The following is a 17,127-nucleotide window of genomic DNA, read 5'->3' as shown; positions in this document are numbered from 1 at the left end:
ATTTCATTTGTTAAGAAAAATAACTCTCTCTGAGCTTCAATACATTGTTATCCATTGTGCAATAATGATCACTACTATTCTCTGATAGTTTTTAAATGATTGGACACAAAAGTCATAGTACTGCAATCTGATGTTCAGAAATGTTAGGATTTTCAATATTTTTATTTTCCAAACATTATTTTGAAATAACATTAAAAGCATCAGTTATACAAATCTGGCCTAATGGTTAACATCAGAACAATTATAAAATGTTTGACATACACATGTATTTTGCATCACAGTAAAGCCTCAAGAGAACTAATATACCCTGCTAATTAGTCATATTCAACTGAATTCTCATTACTTGAAGTTCTCATTTTAGCCCTTATGAAGAGAGAATTTATATATGTCTATCTATATCTACACATAGATACAGATATGGAGGAGGGCTAAGAATCTAGCCCACTACATCTTTCATGCAAGGTAAATCAATAATTTCTTGATGAATGAGTTTTAAGAGACTGAATACCTCATATGCACATGCTTAGTTTTCTTTATGGTATGATTTTCACCACCCAAAGTGGGGTCAAGTCATCTCAAAGGTCACACAGGAAACCTGTCATTTTTAGTGGAAATTACTTTTAAAAAAATCATTTATTGAATCACATTTGAAATGCCTGGCCAGAAAAGAGACACACACTTTAAAAAGTATGAAATATCTCCTTGATTAATGCTATTAATTATAAAGCTGTTTGGCTTATTGGAATAAACACCAAGTTTTGAATTTAGACAAAAGTCTGATTCCTAAATTGTCACAATATTTCAAATGATCTTGGGAGAGGATATATATTTTAATTCTTTGTTACAAAGAGGCGATATACTAACCTATCTCATGGGAGTATTAATAAATGAAAACACTGTTATATTAAAAATATAAAAGTACAATTAAAACAGGTCATAGTGACTTCTAGATATAGCATTCGATTACAAAAAAAAAATGTGAGTGGATATTTTCTCTTCTATTAGAAAATTTATAGCAAAAATAAAGGGAGATAAGGAGAAAGTCCTAAAAGGTGAATTTAAAAACAAAATGAAACTCATATGTCATAGTTTAATCTCAGAAATAGAAATGACTGGTTTATACGGAAAGGTAACAATTGTAAAATGAGGCTGAGCAGAGTACTAGCTGAGTATCTTCTTTGTCTTCTCCATGCCTCTCATGACCTCTGCACTTGGGAATAGCTTGAGAGAGAGAGGGTGCTATAAATTGAATACCTTTTACCTAAAGGAACAAAGTGCCTTCCAGTCTATAATAACTATTCTTGAATAGAACTTATAAAGATAGGTTTTATATCTTGATGCTCATCTTGTGTCTAGCAGTTACAGTTCAAAAAATGTAACAAGTTCAAATGCTGTTTGATGAAAATACTTTTACATAAAAATTGACTTTACAGTTGTTAGGCTAGGGATCACAGAACATATAATAAAATTAGTTTTCAGTATAGAAATATTTAATCTATTTTTCCTTACTGCTCATCTCCAGTTTAAGATTAATGGGAGAGAGCACGATTAGATTGAAAATAGATCATCAGAAGAATTTTTTTACCATATAACCTATGGTAGAAACATATAAATGAAGAAAATAAATGTTTCAAAAAAGTTACTTGCATACTTTTTGTCAAGTTATTAACAAACCATTCTCACGCAGAAGGAAAGCATAAATCCAAACACTCACAATCTCATTCTTATGTGTTCTTAAGCAATAATAAAGATCATCTGACACGTAACAGTCTAGCTTGCTTCCCACATAACAACACCCTGACTGAGATGACCACATTTTAGTGCCGACCCTCCCAGGAATAATAGCTCACTTCTACCAGAGGTGCAGTCCTCTTCACTAGGGTTCTTGGGTAAGATCTTTCCAAAACAGAGTAATTCACTTTAATCAAGCAAAAACATCTTTTAAAAAGAACTATATACTCAATTGACACAAAATAATAATGTCTATAATAAGAAATGGAAATCATCTTAATACTATATTCTTGGCTAACTGTCTTATAAAAGGGAAGTATTGAATGCCTGTGTATTTTTGATAAGGATAGTTATAGATAATATATTTCTTATTTTCTGCTTTAACAATATATTATTTATTGAAATAAGCCTGTTACGAAAAAAGTGTACGTTTCCCCATTTCAATACTTCAAAGAATCAAAACTTATAATTCAATCAATAAAAATAACACCTCAGTAAAGATCATACCTTCACATTCTTTAAAAAAATCTAACTAATATATACTTTGAAGACCCATAGCGCTGACTCAAATGATCATAATCAGTTCTTCCTTTACTTTAACACAGTAGCATGATCCTTCCTGGGCATCTATTTAAAAGTTTAGTACAAAAGACTGGACCACAGGTCAGGGTAAAAATCTAAATAATAAACTATTACATCAAATCTTAAAATGTCAATAAATCACAAATCAAACAATAGATGCTAATACTTTAGACAAAAGAAAATCAAAGCCACCAACTGTTTAGCTGAATCTTTAAGTTTTGATCTACTACTGGTCTCACGAAGTAAAAAAAGAAATCAATTAGTATCAGAAACAAAAACAGTTTACACAAGATTCTCCAGCCTCCAGGACTCTAAACAGAGGGGACTGGAATCTGCTTGGCTGAAGCGCTGTCATATTCTTGCATTAAATCATTAGTGGTGTGATAATGCATGGCGATATATGAAGTGGCAAATCCTTTAAAAGAGTTTACTGGCTGTAAGTTACGTGGGATGCTCTCTTCCTGGGATGGGCTGCTGTTATAGATGCTGTAGTATGGTTCGATCCGAGTATTGATGGGGGTTGAGCTGCTCTGACCATAGAGTTGATGTCCAGCAGAGATCTTGGGACTGACTACACTTTCCTTCGAATGACTTGGGCCACAAGCCTGGTCCACAAATTTTTTCTGGGGCTTTGGAGACAACATGTAGGCAGAGTTTGTTTCATGGTGGGATGATTTGTTTCTATTAACTTCGAGGTTTCCTTTTCCCATGGCTCGAAGTCGAGTCTTCTGTTGGCAGCAGAAAAAAACCAGGCCTATGTATTGGAGGCACCAGAGCACTTTCCTTCTCAGTCCTGCACTGTTCCGAGAATATATAAAAGGGTTTAATCCTGACTTGAAAAATATAAGGGTAAATCCGAACAGTTCAAACTGATAAAGGATGAAGCTCCCATTGCTGGACAGAACCACCTGCACCAAGGAAATCCCCAGTGGAAGACAGCACACCAGGACTGACAGCACAATGACCACGCAAGTGACCACTGCTTTGGAATCCTTAGCCGTGGAGAGATTGACAGCTGACACCAGCTGGAGCCGGCTGGCTGCAGGGTTTGGCAGCTGGTTGGGACTCTTGGTGTATCCATGGGTCTGAACATGCTGCAGTTTGTTGTAATTCTGGTTCCTGTATAGAGCTGGCATGGTGCACTGGATGGGATCTCCACCTCCCTTCACAGGTGCCCCCATGAAAGGCTGTGGTCTGGAAGCATCGACTGTGATTATAGGGGGGCACTTTCTGACTTGAGCATTTTTCCGCAAGGTCTGAGCAATCATGATGTAAGAGACAGAGACCACAGCAACACAGAAGGTGAAGTCGACCACATAGAGAGACAGCACGGCTTTCCCTTCTCCAGCAATCAGACTGGACATGGGGAGGCAGAGGTGGGACTTGCTGGTTTTCAACGTGGCCAGGGTGGCGAGGGTGAAACTGGTGGTCCAGAGAAGCAGAGTGAGGAGCAAGGTGCAGGGAAAGGAGGCTGTGCGATTAGGCTGCTTCCCCAGCACCATGCGGAGCCGGTGCAGGGCAATCACTGCCACTGTCTTGAGGGACATGATGATGAAGCCGGAGCTGGTGAGATGGAAGGTGAAGCAGAAAGCATCCGGTATGCTACTGACTGAGCTAAAAAATAACACAAAGGTGAACATGGGGGCCGTCACTCCACAAATGAAGAGGTCGCAGAAGGAAAGGTTCAGAACCATGAAATCAAAGTTGGTTCTGAATTTCCTGAAGGCTGGATCAAAGAAGGACAAGAAGACAATGAAGTTGCCGTAAGAGCCCAGGCAGAAGACGATTGCGAGTAGAAAAGTACAGGTCACCAGAGTGGCTGTGTGAATGAAACCCTGGAGGTCCTCCTGGAGAGCAGTGCTGTTTCCTTGCTGGGAGTGAGGCACGTGGAGCAAAGAGGTGTTGGGAGCATCCTGGAAGTGGTCCGTTGAGTTCATCTTTAGAGAGAAAGGACACTTCCTTCTCTGTGGGAAGGGAGTCAAGGCCTCAACTCACAGGTGAGTGATGTGTGACAAAAGAGACCCAAGGCAAAAAGCCTGCACACGAAAATGCATACATGAAAACAAAAAAGAATTAATGTAAAAAACACAGTGACCTCATGATCTTTGACAAAAGCACTAGAATTTTTCAGCTCTGACCCAGTGCACAGAAGGTATTTCTCTTCCCAAAGCCAAACACAGCAAAGACACAAACACCTCAAAATACATTCATTCAGCTAATTTTAGGTTTTAAGACACAGTGATTTTCAAATTAGTTTAAGTATCACCTGGAAAGCAGGTTTAAAATAAAACAGATTCCTGGGCCTCACCCATAGAGATTCTTATTGAAGGGTGTGCAGATGTTACTTTTAGAAACACTGGTGCCAGACACTGGAGACATGAGAGCATAATCTCTCTGTTGGAGAGATCACAGTCTAGGTGGACATCAACCTAACTGCGTAATTATAGCTTAATGTGGTAAACCAGATGATAGCAGGGTGCTATGGAAGTAAGAGAGGGGGAACTTAATCCAAGCCACAGTGGAGGCTGAGAGAAGCTGAAGAAAGTTGTGGTGAGGAGGAGCTAGCCGGTGAGGGGCAGGGAGTGGGGGACAGACAGGCTGCGAGAAGGCAAGCAGGTCTTTGCAACAGGACTGAAGCAAGCAACTTCACGTGCTTAAGATACAAGCAGAGGGTGTTGATGAAGTACACTGTGGCCCTTTACATAACCCTCACAAATCACTAAAAATCCTATTTCTTTCCTTAGGAAGAATCCTTTATTTTCCAGTATTTCTTCTCCCTGCTTGTGATTTCTTGGCCAACTCCATACCCTCCTTTGGAAAAAACTTTGTGTAGGACAACATTGAGGGGAAAATGAAAGTAATGAAGGGTATTGGAGTTATATTTGAGATTTACAAGGTGCAAAGCACCACTCTAAATTCTAAACTGCTATATAAATGTGAGTTATCATTATTCCAACAAAAATATCCTCATGATGAAGCAAGAAGCATACACCCACTCATGCATTCACTCGCTCAGTTTACATTTATCATGTGCTTATACTATATGCCAGCTTCATGCTAGGCACTGTGGGTAAAAAACATGAGTAAAATACAGCTCGACTTTTAAAGAATAAAATGTTTGTCTTCTGGGTCCTTTATTTTCTTAACCTTTTCCCACCCCCTATTTTGCAACAAGATTTAAAGTACACTCACACAAATCTTCTATTATTCCAAATCCCAAACCCCCAAGTGGCCTGGTGCCCACCCAGCTCCTGAAGATGCTTCCAAGAGAGAAAGCCTAAGTCGTTCCTTGGAGACAGGTACAATGCTCTTGACAACCGAAAAGTATTTGCTTTAATTCAGCATTTCGGGAATAACCAATGGCACTGGGAAAGTCCAGGGGTGATGTTCAGAATATATAACCACTCGCTCAAGCTGGGTCCCAGAGGCCTCTAGCTGTGCTGGAGGTTAACCCTGTGCCAGAGGGATACAGAGGAAGAAGCCAGGTCAGTGAGGGATTTCTGGGGGCTCCAAGCAGCAGCTATGGACTACCCAACACAGAAGCCTCTCAGCATTCAATAACAAGTATGGTATACATGCTAGTGAGTATCAGAACAAATTTCAGTCCTGGGGAGATCCATACAACTAACTGCTGTCCTTCAGAAAGATAGAAGATAACCACTTCTATGTTCTCAATGGACACATAGTGAAGATCACGACAATATCCAGTGAATTTCTCCACTGGAAAGTGAGACCAACTTTTCTGCACCTTTTTTTTTTTTTAAATAAAAGTTCTGTGAAAGAGGAAATACAACTCCTGACCTTTTGTTTCTTAATGGTCGGAATTTTAAAAAATGTAATAATGGATAGCTTATTGTTTTCACTTAAGATCATATCCTGTTTCTGAACCCTTTTTGATACCTATATAGTGAAAAAGACAACTTTTTACTGTTTTTGTTAGTTTGTGAATTGGAGGATTGGAGCTAACTGGTGAAAAGAGAAGTAGAAGAGAAAGGCCAATATGAGGAGACAGGAAGAACGGAGAGGTGATACTATTGTTTATAGCAAACCCCCTCTTCCCCAGGAGTTTCCTCTTTGGAAAAAGGCAAATGAACAGGGTTGAAAAAAGAAGCAGGAATTTGGTTTGTGGAAATTACAAGGATGAAGAGTCTGGAATTAGGATGCTAAGAGAAATAGCAAGTAAGTGGGTAATAATGAAGTGGGGTGATGGAAGTTATGAAGACTCCAGGCTAGGAGATATTTAGAAGGGAGTTGTCAAGGGTAAGAGGCAGGAGGAAAAAATATTTAGAAGAGTTGAGAGCAAATGTCATTTTTTTATAGTTATAATTTTTGCAATAAATTTAAATTTTTTTCGATAGATTAAAAAAAAAAAGGAAAGTCTAGGTTAGGAAGATAATTATCAGTATCATTTATTGAGTGCTTATGTTGTGCCAGGCACTGTTCTCAGTGCTCCATGCTATTAACTTATCGAATCCTCTTAACAGCCCTGAGAAGGTTAGTATAACTTATCTCTATTTTACAGATGAGGAAATTGAGTCAGAGAGAGCACCTAATTTAAAGTGGTAGAGCATGAATTTGAACCAAAGCCATGACTCTCTAAAGCTGGCATTCCTAAACATCATGCTAAACAGAAGAGCAAAGGAATCAAAGGGGCAAAGGGGTCACCAGGTTAGAAAACAGTTACAGCTGTAATTTATTGGGTGGTTATTACATGCCAGGCACTTAGACTAGGAGCTTTACATAAGTTATTAAACTTTATTTCATTCTCAATAAAATCCTATGAAGTGTAGGTATTGTAATCTCTTCTCAACTCAAAGTTCTTGGAACCCAACATTTGAATACACACACACACACACACACACACTTCTGTGTACTTTTTTGTCAAGGTTGGTGATTATGGTTCTGGTATGAAGTAATTATAATCATTCCTATTGGGATAATTAGGGGAAAAGTTAGGAATCAGAAGCTGAGAAGAGAAAAGGGAGAAAAAGCCAAAGACAGAAGTACAGGCTTTGGCAGAGAAACTTGAGCAGTAAAGGAAATGGAGGGAAAGTAAATTCAGGTCTTAGTTTTAATTTTGGGACTATAATAAAGAGGAGGCTGAGATCACTATTTGGAACCAAGTTATGAAGGCAGAACTATAAAACTCAGTGATTTGAGGGAGGGGAATAAATGAATACTTATTTGCTACGCCTAAATGTTAAACGAAGGTTACCAAGGGTTCTTTTCAATGCAAACATACAAGCTACTCTTTATCTTGGGACTATCAATAGGTCCTGGAGAGAGATGTGATTAAAGTCATAAAACCAGACAAATTTTAAGTTGGAAAACAAGTCTTAAGAAGGCATATTCAATAGCACATATTGAATTCGTATCATACTCATCTTGTTACAACTGAGGAGGAGTGATCCTAAAGTAACTAGTAAGCAAGGGACGGTAAATGAAGATTTAGTGTAGTGGCAATGACTTCTCATTAAGATGTGTAAAGAGTCTCTGATAATTTAGTGTGCTGTGTTCATATTTTAGTGCATATTAAAACATTTTAGATGAGCTTTCACAAGTCAACTCATGACCTAGATTCTTCCCATTTTTTTTTTTTTTTCCAATAATGCCTTAAATTCCTCGAGGGCAGGCATTTTCAGAGTCTAACCCTCACAGAGAGAAAGATTTGTAGTATTACTATTCCCACTGGATTTGTATTGACCTGGGAAACCCCGGAGAAGTTAGATGACTTGCCCAAGGTCACTAAGATTCAAACTAGATTTATCTGATTTCAGAGCGCAAGTTCTTTGTCCATAGTTGAACTACCTCTTGAAGCCTGGAGCAGCTGATCGGGTATGGTAGAGTCTGTGCATGACGGAGATGGGGAGGCTGGGGAGCCCCCCTCCCATCCCCAGTGTGGGGATGGGATGGGGATGGAGATCGACCCCTGCTAGGGGCTAGCGATGGGTAGGCGCTCCCTGGGATGGGGAAGGTTACGGTAAGGAGGGCCTAGGCCAAGCCAGGGAAGCTTGTAACAGAGTGTCGGTGGAGTGAGGAGGGCTCCGCCAGGCCATGGGTAGTGGAGGAAGGGTTCCACAGCCCGGTGGCGCCCGGGAGCGGGCCGAGAAGGGGCGAAATGGCTGCCCCGCAGGCCGCGCCAGGAGCGCAGGTGCGCGAAGGCCCGGCCTGGACCAGCGCAGCGCGCTCCTCGCTCGCCTGCCAGCGTCCGGCTGCCTGGCCCTCCCCGCTCCTCGGGGTCGCCTCCTCTGGGGGCCCGCGGCCTCTCACCTGCCCGGTGGCCGCAGCGGCGCCCCTCCTCCTCCATCTCGCAGCCCGGACCCCAGCTCCGCGTGCCGCCCGGGATGATGCAGGGCTGGAGACATCATCGCCATCGCCGCCGCCTCCGCGCATCCCGGGAGCCGCGGCGAGCCGGGGGCGCCAAGGCGCAGTCACGGAGCCGCGGGGGGCGCCGCCCCCTCCTCCGGACACTCAGGCCCCGCGTCCCGCCTGCCTGTCGCACCTTCGCCGCCCCGCGGGCCTCCGCGTGCCCTGCGGCCGGCCGGTCCCGCCGCGCGAGGCTCCTCGGACTCGCGGATCGGCAGTTCTGGGCGTCCTGGCTCCGAGGTAGGCGAGAGCTGACAGGAAGAGGGGCGAGCGGAGTGGGCAGAAAGGAGGCGAAGGGTGGGGGCAGCGATGGCACACAACGACCCGCGGCCTCAGAGGCATGGCACTCCGTGCAATGGGCGGGGTGGCGGCCCCACGTCTGCCTCAGCCTGGCCCGCCGCCCACCCGCCCGCGTTCCCGGTGCTTCCCAAACGGCGCGCCACGCTCCACTCGCCTGTAGCTAATACGTTTTCTCCTAGATGATAAACTGGCGTCGTCGTCCAGTTCGGTACTTTGAGCCATAGTAAATAATAATGTAATATTATAATAATATAATAATGTAAATCAAACTAACTTTACCTTAATGTAAAATAAATTGAATTACATTTTTCCCCTTCCCTCAGCTCTCTGAAAATATTTACTGAGAATTTAGCAAGGAAACAAATGCAAAGTAAACAGAAACTACCCACGTGAATAAGAGTCAAGAAATCATCATTAATGTTAAATACAAAAAATCTTTAACCACGATGGTGTTATGCAGGTAGCCAAATTTTCGTAAGCAAGAATACAAAAAAACGACCATCCTTTCATTCTTCTAAAATCCACATGTCCAAAATACTGAACTCATAAAATGTATTTTAGTCTCAGAACCATCAAGTAACATTCCTAAGTAAGTTCGCTATTCTGGGTAATTAAGGTCTTATTATTCTAACCCTCTTATGAGGTATTATTTAGAAATGAGGGAATGCTATTTGAGTGCCCTTTCCTTCACCCTGGTGCCAGACAGCCAGAAAATTGTTCTACTGAAATACTTAGAATATTGCTATTGAAATCCTATTATGGCTAAGTTTATCTTTTTAAACCCAACTGTTTGTTAGTACCAATAAGTACCAAAAAATGACTTATGAATATAACTTACCTTTCCCAGTTACCCCATGCTTTCACCAAGAGAAAAATAAGAGGGCTGGATAATTTATGAAGTAAACATTCAGTCCAGGAGTTGACAACGCTCTCAGAATTGTTTAGATATAACTCCAAGAAAATTTTCCAGTTTATTCCCACATAATACTCCATTCCCAACCACTTGCAATACACCAGTTCTAATCTATGTTGTCAGTAATGCTGGCTTTGGGCTCTAGAAATAATCAACAGAAAAATGTTATTATTGAGAGTGGAAACTCAAAAGTTATATCTCCTTCCATATTAATTAGCTATTGTTTAAGTAATTGCCAGCTCATTTCCAAGCATTTGGCCATGACGGAAGATTACACTAGGTTTGGGCTAGAATGCAGCAGTTACACCTATGGGAGAAATGATCTCATACTAGAGAATACAAAACAAAAAGCCACGACCCAATTCACAGGTTGTAAAGGATTCTAGAGATTTAGAAAACATCAGGAACCATTGAGGTTCCAGAACGTTAACTACCATCAGCAAGCCTAAAGCTACTATAATCATGTTTACAAAATGTACCAGCCAAATGTGCCAAATTGAAAGAACACTGGTTTAGTAGTCAAACAATGGAATAAACTGCAAAACAAAAATACAAAAACCAAGCAGGACTGGCTGGCTATGTTAAAATATGAATGGGCTATCAATTTGCAGGGAAACCAGCATTCTGATACGCACTACCATTGGAAATGCAAATTGATACATGTGCACTTTTGAGGAAAACATTTATCGGAGCCATTAAAATGTTTAGATTCTTGACCCAAAAATCTCACTCCTTGGAATCTACCCTAAGGAAATACTTGAAGGAAAAAATTTTAAGCATGAAGGTATGAAAATGTTCATTGCAGTATAATTTGTAGTAGGGAAATCTGAAAACAACCTTGATGTTCAACAATGGAATGCTCACACAATTGTATTATCAAGAGACATGGTCTTTGTGCACAAAATAACTATGAAGATGATGTAGAATAATTTTTTCAGTAAAATAAAATTCCTCAGTAGTCCTTTCTGGCCACACTACTAATTACAAAATTGGCCTGTAACCTTAAGGGCTTGGCAATGCCTTTTTGAATATTTGAGAACAGCTTTCTCATCCTGTTTATATTTTGGGGAGATGGGGGGACCAAAACTTAACATTCATTCATATTAATAGGTAGGTAAATTTTCCTCCTAAATTTTGAAACATACTTTGCAGTCTGTTTAAAGGGTCCAATTCAGAAACTAAAGATTAGCTCTTACCTCAAAGACACAGGCTTTCTCCTCACTTCTCACCACTCACCTCCCTCCATCCAGAAAACTACCTTGGCTCAGTGGGAGAACTTCTAAACACTGGCTTGCCTTCATCCTCCCTCCCCCCAAACCTTATTGCCTTCCTTAACACGGTTCCTGCTCTGTCCTTCTCCATTCTTTTTAATGTAACATATACTTAAGAACTACCTTAGACAACAGTAGCCATCCACCCCTTTCCTCTCCACTTTCACTGAAGCTACTGGTAGAAAATTTAGGGAATTAAATAATTCACAGTATAATCAGATTGGGGTATTAAGGTAATAAGCAACTTTCAAACTTATTATAAGAATCACATGGGGCACATAATTAGAAACTCAGATTTGTACCATTTTTAGGTTTCTAGTGGGCCTTGGTCTTCTAAGTGGTTCTTAATCCTGGCTGCAACAATGAAGCATTATGGAGCTTTTAGATGATGATGAACCCCGACCAGATAAATTCTGATTGAGGAACATAGTGGGTCCAATATCTTATATTTTTTAAAGTTCTACTTTTGGAACTTTGCTAAGGCATAGCTTCATACAGCTTAGATAGACCTGAAGTGGTCAATATAAAGCCTCACCATTCAAAGGGTAGTCTCAGGATGCGGCATCAATATCATGAGCTGGGAGCATGAATTAAAATTCATATTTTAACCCCTCATGTGATTCTGTCACATTGATTTGAGAAACAACCACCTAGATCAGTGCTGAACAAACTTTCTGATGAAAGAACTTTCTGATGAAAACATTGATCTGTGCTACTCAGTAGGGTAAACCACTAGCCACAAGTGGCAAAAAAGCACTTGAAATGTGACTAGTGGGACTGAGGAAATTTTTAATTTGATTTAAATGTAAAGTCACATGTGGTTATTAGCTACTGTACTAGACAGGTCTGATCTAGATAATTCAATTTAGTCAGGGGGCATCCAGATCTATGGATGCAAAAGGAATAGATGAGAGTTACTGCCTACAGAATTGTTCTCTCCTCTTTAATGAAGACAAAAGCCGGGTGTTAAAAACAATCCATTTATTGGGTTTTAAACTAGTTACACAAAGAAATAATCAGTTTGGCACTACTCTATACAGGGATGATGCCTGTGTATGCTGACACTTAAATACTGTACCAGGACCTCTGCTGTGCTTAGGTCTGTATTGAGTCATTCAGCCAGTAGATACTAAAATATATACTGTAGTGTTCCTTTAAGGAAGACTGTACAGAGTGTGTTGCAAGATGATATTCACCAACTTGTGAATTACTTTAACCTAGAAGGTACCTTGCATTCTATAAACTTGTCATAGGCAAACATGTGGCTTTTGCATTCAGAGATGCACGCAAAAAGTTACATAAAAATTCAGACATTGTAACATTAAATGAATTCAAACAAAACCCCACACCTCAGCTTTTGTAACATGAAAATAATTTAAAAACAAAAATGGCATTCAATTGGTACAAAAGCCAAAAATCACCATAATAAAGAGCTACATGTGAATCTTTACAAATTAATTACACAATGGTGTTGTGTAAAAGGTTGCATCTGTACAAAGTCTTGCCAATGCTATCTCTACAGTTTATACAATCTTTTACATCTATATAACATTTATTAAACAAGTCAATTAAATATCAAGACTTAGTCTCTCAACGATTCTGCAGGCAAAGAAAGAAAAAATAAAATAAAAAAGAAAAGAAAAAGAAAAAAAAAAAACTTACAGAATTTCCATAACACAGCAGTCTTCCATTAGGTGAAGTCTAACAGTTTTCAAAGAGGATCAAACAATATTTGTAAAGAATACAGGGAAAAATCAACCAGTCAGGGTTTTTATTGTTGTTGCTGTTTATTTTCAAAATCACACATTGTATACACACACAACAATCAATCAAAAATTTATTCACTAAACCCCCAGTTTTTCACAAACTGCTCTTTTATTCAGCACCAAAAACTCCAGTCTGCGGCAAGCACATGGACACAGACTTCACTTCTGTGTCTTGATCGAGTAATCCATCAGGTCCTTGGTTAGGTTTCAGGCTTGTCATCTTTTCCCTCCATCTTCATGGCTCTCCAGGTTTCAGAGTTATGACCCACAGCCCTACTACCATCTAAACCCAACAGCCATTTGGAAAGAATTCCAAATAATTTGAGGTGAATGAAATGACAGGACCTGTATTACAGATGGGTATTCTCCATTCCAAGTAAACTGTTTCTTAATGAGTTCCTAGACTCTGTCTGGTCTTGGATACCATGATCATATTGGGTAATTAATTCTAGTGTGAGACATTGTTGCTTTGTCAGATGACAAAGAAAAAGTGATCAATATTCTGGAAACAGTTCCGGACAAGTTAGGAGATCAAATGGCAGCTGAAAAACTGTGGAACGCAGACTAATGAAACCAAACACAGAAACCATCAAAATGATGAGAGCTCAACAGAGGCAGAGTTTTAAAACCTGCAGAGAGCCACCACAGACGGTACCTGAGGATCTGGAATTTTTGATGAAAAGAGCTTGAAGTGAGGACTACTCATCTGTATCAGGGAGGAAAAAAATTTCAGTCAGGCAATAGGACAGTTAACTCTAAAAGCCCAATAAGTGAAATTTTCTTTATTCTTCCTATCCCAGTAGAAAGGCTTCTGGGTCCTCCATCTTTAATACACATTTGGTAATACTTAAGAATCCAGATGATATGTTCTTACAACTATACAGAACTCAGAGTCCCCACGGTAACCCAAAATGCCCAAGCCCTACTTAGGAAGCAACTAAGATGATTTCTTTTATCTAACCATTTCCCAGCTTCTAAGTCTATTCATTTACAAAGGTCTAAAAGCGGTTACTTCAATTCTCTGCTTAATATCTGGAGCAGAGAAGGAAGGAAAAATTCTCTGGGAATTTATTTCCACTGTCCATAGCAAAAGTCATATTAAAAACAAAACAAAAAAATCTTTATCTAAAAAATGACATCTAAGAATGTCAGCAAAAAGAAAAAACTTATGAATACCCATTTCCCAGTCATCAAACCAATGATATCTGCCTGAGGATGTCAGAGACTTCTTTAAACTCAGAACTTTGTTGACTTACCCTTCTATGCATAATAGCATGGTGACACAAGGAGATCAGTGAGAACAAGCAGCTGGTCATCAGTGAACTGCTGTTTGTGTTCTTGCCAGTTATCATGGTGTGTCCTTCGGAAATTGGATAAGGTCTTCTTTACAGTCATCTGCAGAGTAGGTGACCCGCATACATCTTATTTTAACCTCTCTGAACAACTAGTGTTATACTTAGGATACCTTTAGCTAAATAACATACCCTCTAGACTTCAGATCTCACTCTTCACCAGATGCTACAAAATCAACAAACCAATTTTACTACAAGCTCACTTTAGAATTACCACCTGCACTTATATCACACTATTAAACGAGTTACAATATACTCTTAACAAGGTGAAAAGGACAGTCTCTGAGTTGTTTAATTTAGGTACACAGGTGATCACTAAATAATACCATCCACACTTTCCTATTTAATATTAGCTCCCAATCAGATACTTCCTACATATAACACGATGGTAAAACAGATGTGTAAAATTTAACTATACTGACAATATTGACAATACTTTACTTATATTAGACTGGGGGAGGGACAGAGTTAAGGTCCAGACTACATAGGAAATTATCAGTTTAAATGGTTTATTATAAAACATCACTAAGAATACATCTGCAAGGAAACCAACAAGGAAGAATTTTACCTCGATAGGCTGAGGATCATTCAGATGTGCACTCAGATTCATAAGTAGCTGGGGCATCCAGGTGGGAACATCATAAGGGCTAGAAAGAACACATGCACCAAGTCCTAGCACCCCAGCATGGCGTTTGACCAACTCTGCAAAGAAAACAGTAATATATGTGAAAATATTTAGGGGACTCTATTGCACTTGTTACAGTAAAATAAAATTAGTTTTCAATTATGCTGTTTACAATGTGTGAATTTCTGCATTTAAAATGTATATTTATGCACACATCAAAAACATGATTTTGAGGCTGAATGAAAGACAACCTATAGCTGTCCCTCAATTACAGCCTAATTATTTCTAGGTCAGAAATGTATTTGCTAAAACTAGCAAAATAATGGCTTTTTGATAAACTCGTATCGTATGCAAAAGTGCCATTCCTGATCCTAAAACAATCTCCAATCAAAATTAGACCTCACGTTTCTAGATGCAGCTACCCCTCACAGAACACATCAAATCATTAGGTAAACACACTCAAAAAGAACTGCAATGCGTCTGTATTCTACAGGGTCCACATTCTTTCTTTAGCGATACAACTTACATTAAAGTGCATTCCAATTCTCATTATTTTTTAATGAAGATGTGTGTTTGTATGTATTTTTAAATATATGGTATACATGAAACATGGACAGGGAATTGAAGTTAAGAAGGAGGAAATCTGGAGTAAACAATGCCATTTGTTATAACAAAAACCTAAAACTACTTTGGCATTTAATTATTAAGAAATAGTTCTAAAGCAAAGAAACTAGAATATACATTGGTATCATATTGGAAATTGGTATTAGTTAACTATATGGCATAATTAAGAGTCTACTATAACCAGCACTTAAGAGCTTCATATTCCAATCATTTCCTGCAAATTCAATAAGCTTCCTACTTAACTAATAACTATTTATTTTCCATTATTCTTGTAGTTGTAGCAGTGGTGAGATCAGATGCTTCTTTACAATCACGTTTAAATTTCCTTTTTGACATGACACAGTAATCAGATCTTATTTTCTTTATCTTAGTGTGCAGGATCCTTGTACCCATCTCGGTTTTAGCTTTTAAATTCCAGGTCTTGCCTTCTAACACAAAGCTCCTCAAAAGCGGAAATAACTCTTTTCATTAGCTAGCATAGACCCAGAGCAAATATATTTATTGAGTAAGCCTAGTTAACTCTCAAAAGAATATGAGTGTTTTCTTTTTTCTTAGTTTTTATTTTTCAATTAGAGTGACATGCAATATTAGTTGAGTTTCAGGTGTGCAGCATAGTGGTTAGACATACATATAATTTATGAAGTGATTCCTCTGATTAGTCTACCCACCTGCCATTACAGAATATGGGTGATTTCTATGAGTACTATTACCTGCAGAAGGAATCGTATCTCCTACAGAACCAGGGTCTCGCTTTCTTTTCTTCGGTAGTTTTGTTTTGCAAAGTTGCTCAAAATGAAACTGCATAGGACTGTCCATGGTAAGAAAGTTACATTGTAATAGACCGCTTAAGGTGGTAGCAGCCATTTCTCGAACCTGTAGAAATGATCACTTTTATTAGAGCTGAGATCCCAATGCTGGTGGAATGATTGAGGTTAGTAGTGTGGGGTGGGAACTGCAGCGGGGACCTTCCCTGGCATTTGTATGCAAATCGTGGAAATGTTCTTTTGCACTTTTTCTTTTTTGCTCTTTCGCAGTTTCTTTATAGAGATTTCATCAGACTGTCAAAGGGTCTACGGCCTCAATATAGATGAAAACCACTACATTAGGGTTTCAGAAAGTAAATGCTTAAAATTAAACTTTTCAATATTTTACATAAAATTAAACTTTTCGATATTTTCCCACTGATAGTTCTCTTTAAATCCAATAAAGCTCTTGAAACATTTCTATTTAGATTACTACAGTTTTTTCCATATTATCATAAATAGCTGTAGCTAATTATCACTGATATTTAGTATCATGTTTTAAAAATATGATAGTTTTAATAATCATGGTTGTTTATAGTAACAGCTATATTTAAGTCTACTACATGAAGGAAAATATAATCTATAAAATATGTTCTGAAACAAGATCCAGAAAACAATATAGCAATCACTATAAACGTTAACGTTAGGTAACAATGACTTTTGAGATTTCCACCTTTCATTTCTATTCTTTAGTTAAAAAAATACAAGAAAAAGTTGAATTTTTACAGATAGCTAGCCATAAATGGTTTAACTGAAGCTGGTCAGAGTTGATAGAACCACTGTGTGTGTACTCT

At 39.0% G+C, this 17,127-nt stretch overlaps 2 protein-coding genes across 5 annotated transcripts in view; both read right to left on the bottom strand.

Annotated features, from left to right (window-relative positions):
* Positions 1–151: 151 nt before the first annotated feature.
* On the bottom strand, positions 152–9,080 carry GPR75 (G protein-coupled receptor 75). 3 transcript variants are annotated; one of them, XM_011363969.2, is made up of 2 exons: positions 8,584–9,080; positions 152–4,349 (listed from the first exon to the last, which is right to left on the bottom strand). In XM_011363969.2, the coding sequence occupies exon 2, from the start codon at positions 4,248–4,250 to the stop codon at positions 2,625–2,627; it is 1,626 nt and encodes a 541-aa protein (XP_011362271.1). In that variant the 5' UTR covers positions 4,251–4,349; positions 8,584–9,080; the 3' UTR covers positions 152–2,624. The 3 variants fall into 3 exon arrangements, with proteins under 3 accessions (XP_011362271.1, XP_023388638.1, XP_011362272.1); XM_023532870.1 differs by having other exon boundaries at positions 8,816–9,080; XM_011363970.2 differs by lacking the exon at positions 8,584–9,080 and adding an exon at positions 5,506–5,681.
* A 3,049-nt stretch (positions 9,081–12,129) lies between these two features.
* PSME4 (proteasome activator subunit 4) overlaps positions 12,130–17,127 on the bottom strand; it is an 83,941-nt gene continuing 78,943 nt past the window's right edge. For both annotated transcript variants that reach the window (XM_011363964.2, XM_023532869.1), the window contains exons 44-47: positions 16,241–16,403; positions 14,850–14,983; positions 14,186–14,324; positions 12,130–13,635 (exon numbers count right to left, since the gene is read on the bottom strand). In XM_011363964.2, the coding sequence (XP_011362266.1) occupies positions 14,190–14,324; positions 14,850–14,983; positions 16,241–16,403 (432 nt within the window). In that variant the 3' untranslated portion in view covers positions 12,130–13,635; positions 14,186–14,189. The remainder of the gene's footprint in view (positions 13,636–14,185; positions 14,325–14,849; positions 14,984–16,240; positions 16,404–17,127) is intronic.

The sequence above is a fragment of the Pteropus vampyrus genome, unplaced genomic scaffold, assembly GCF_000151845.1.
Source record: "Pteropus vampyrus isolate Shadow unplaced genomic scaffold, Pvam_2.0 Scaffold91, whole genome shotgun sequence".
Taxonomy (NCBI): domain Eukaryota; kingdom Metazoa; phylum Chordata; class Mammalia; order Chiroptera; family Pteropodidae; genus Pteropus; species Pteropus vampyrus.
Note: the sequence above shows the minus strand (reverse complement) of the source record. Positions and strands in the feature narration are given on the sequence as shown.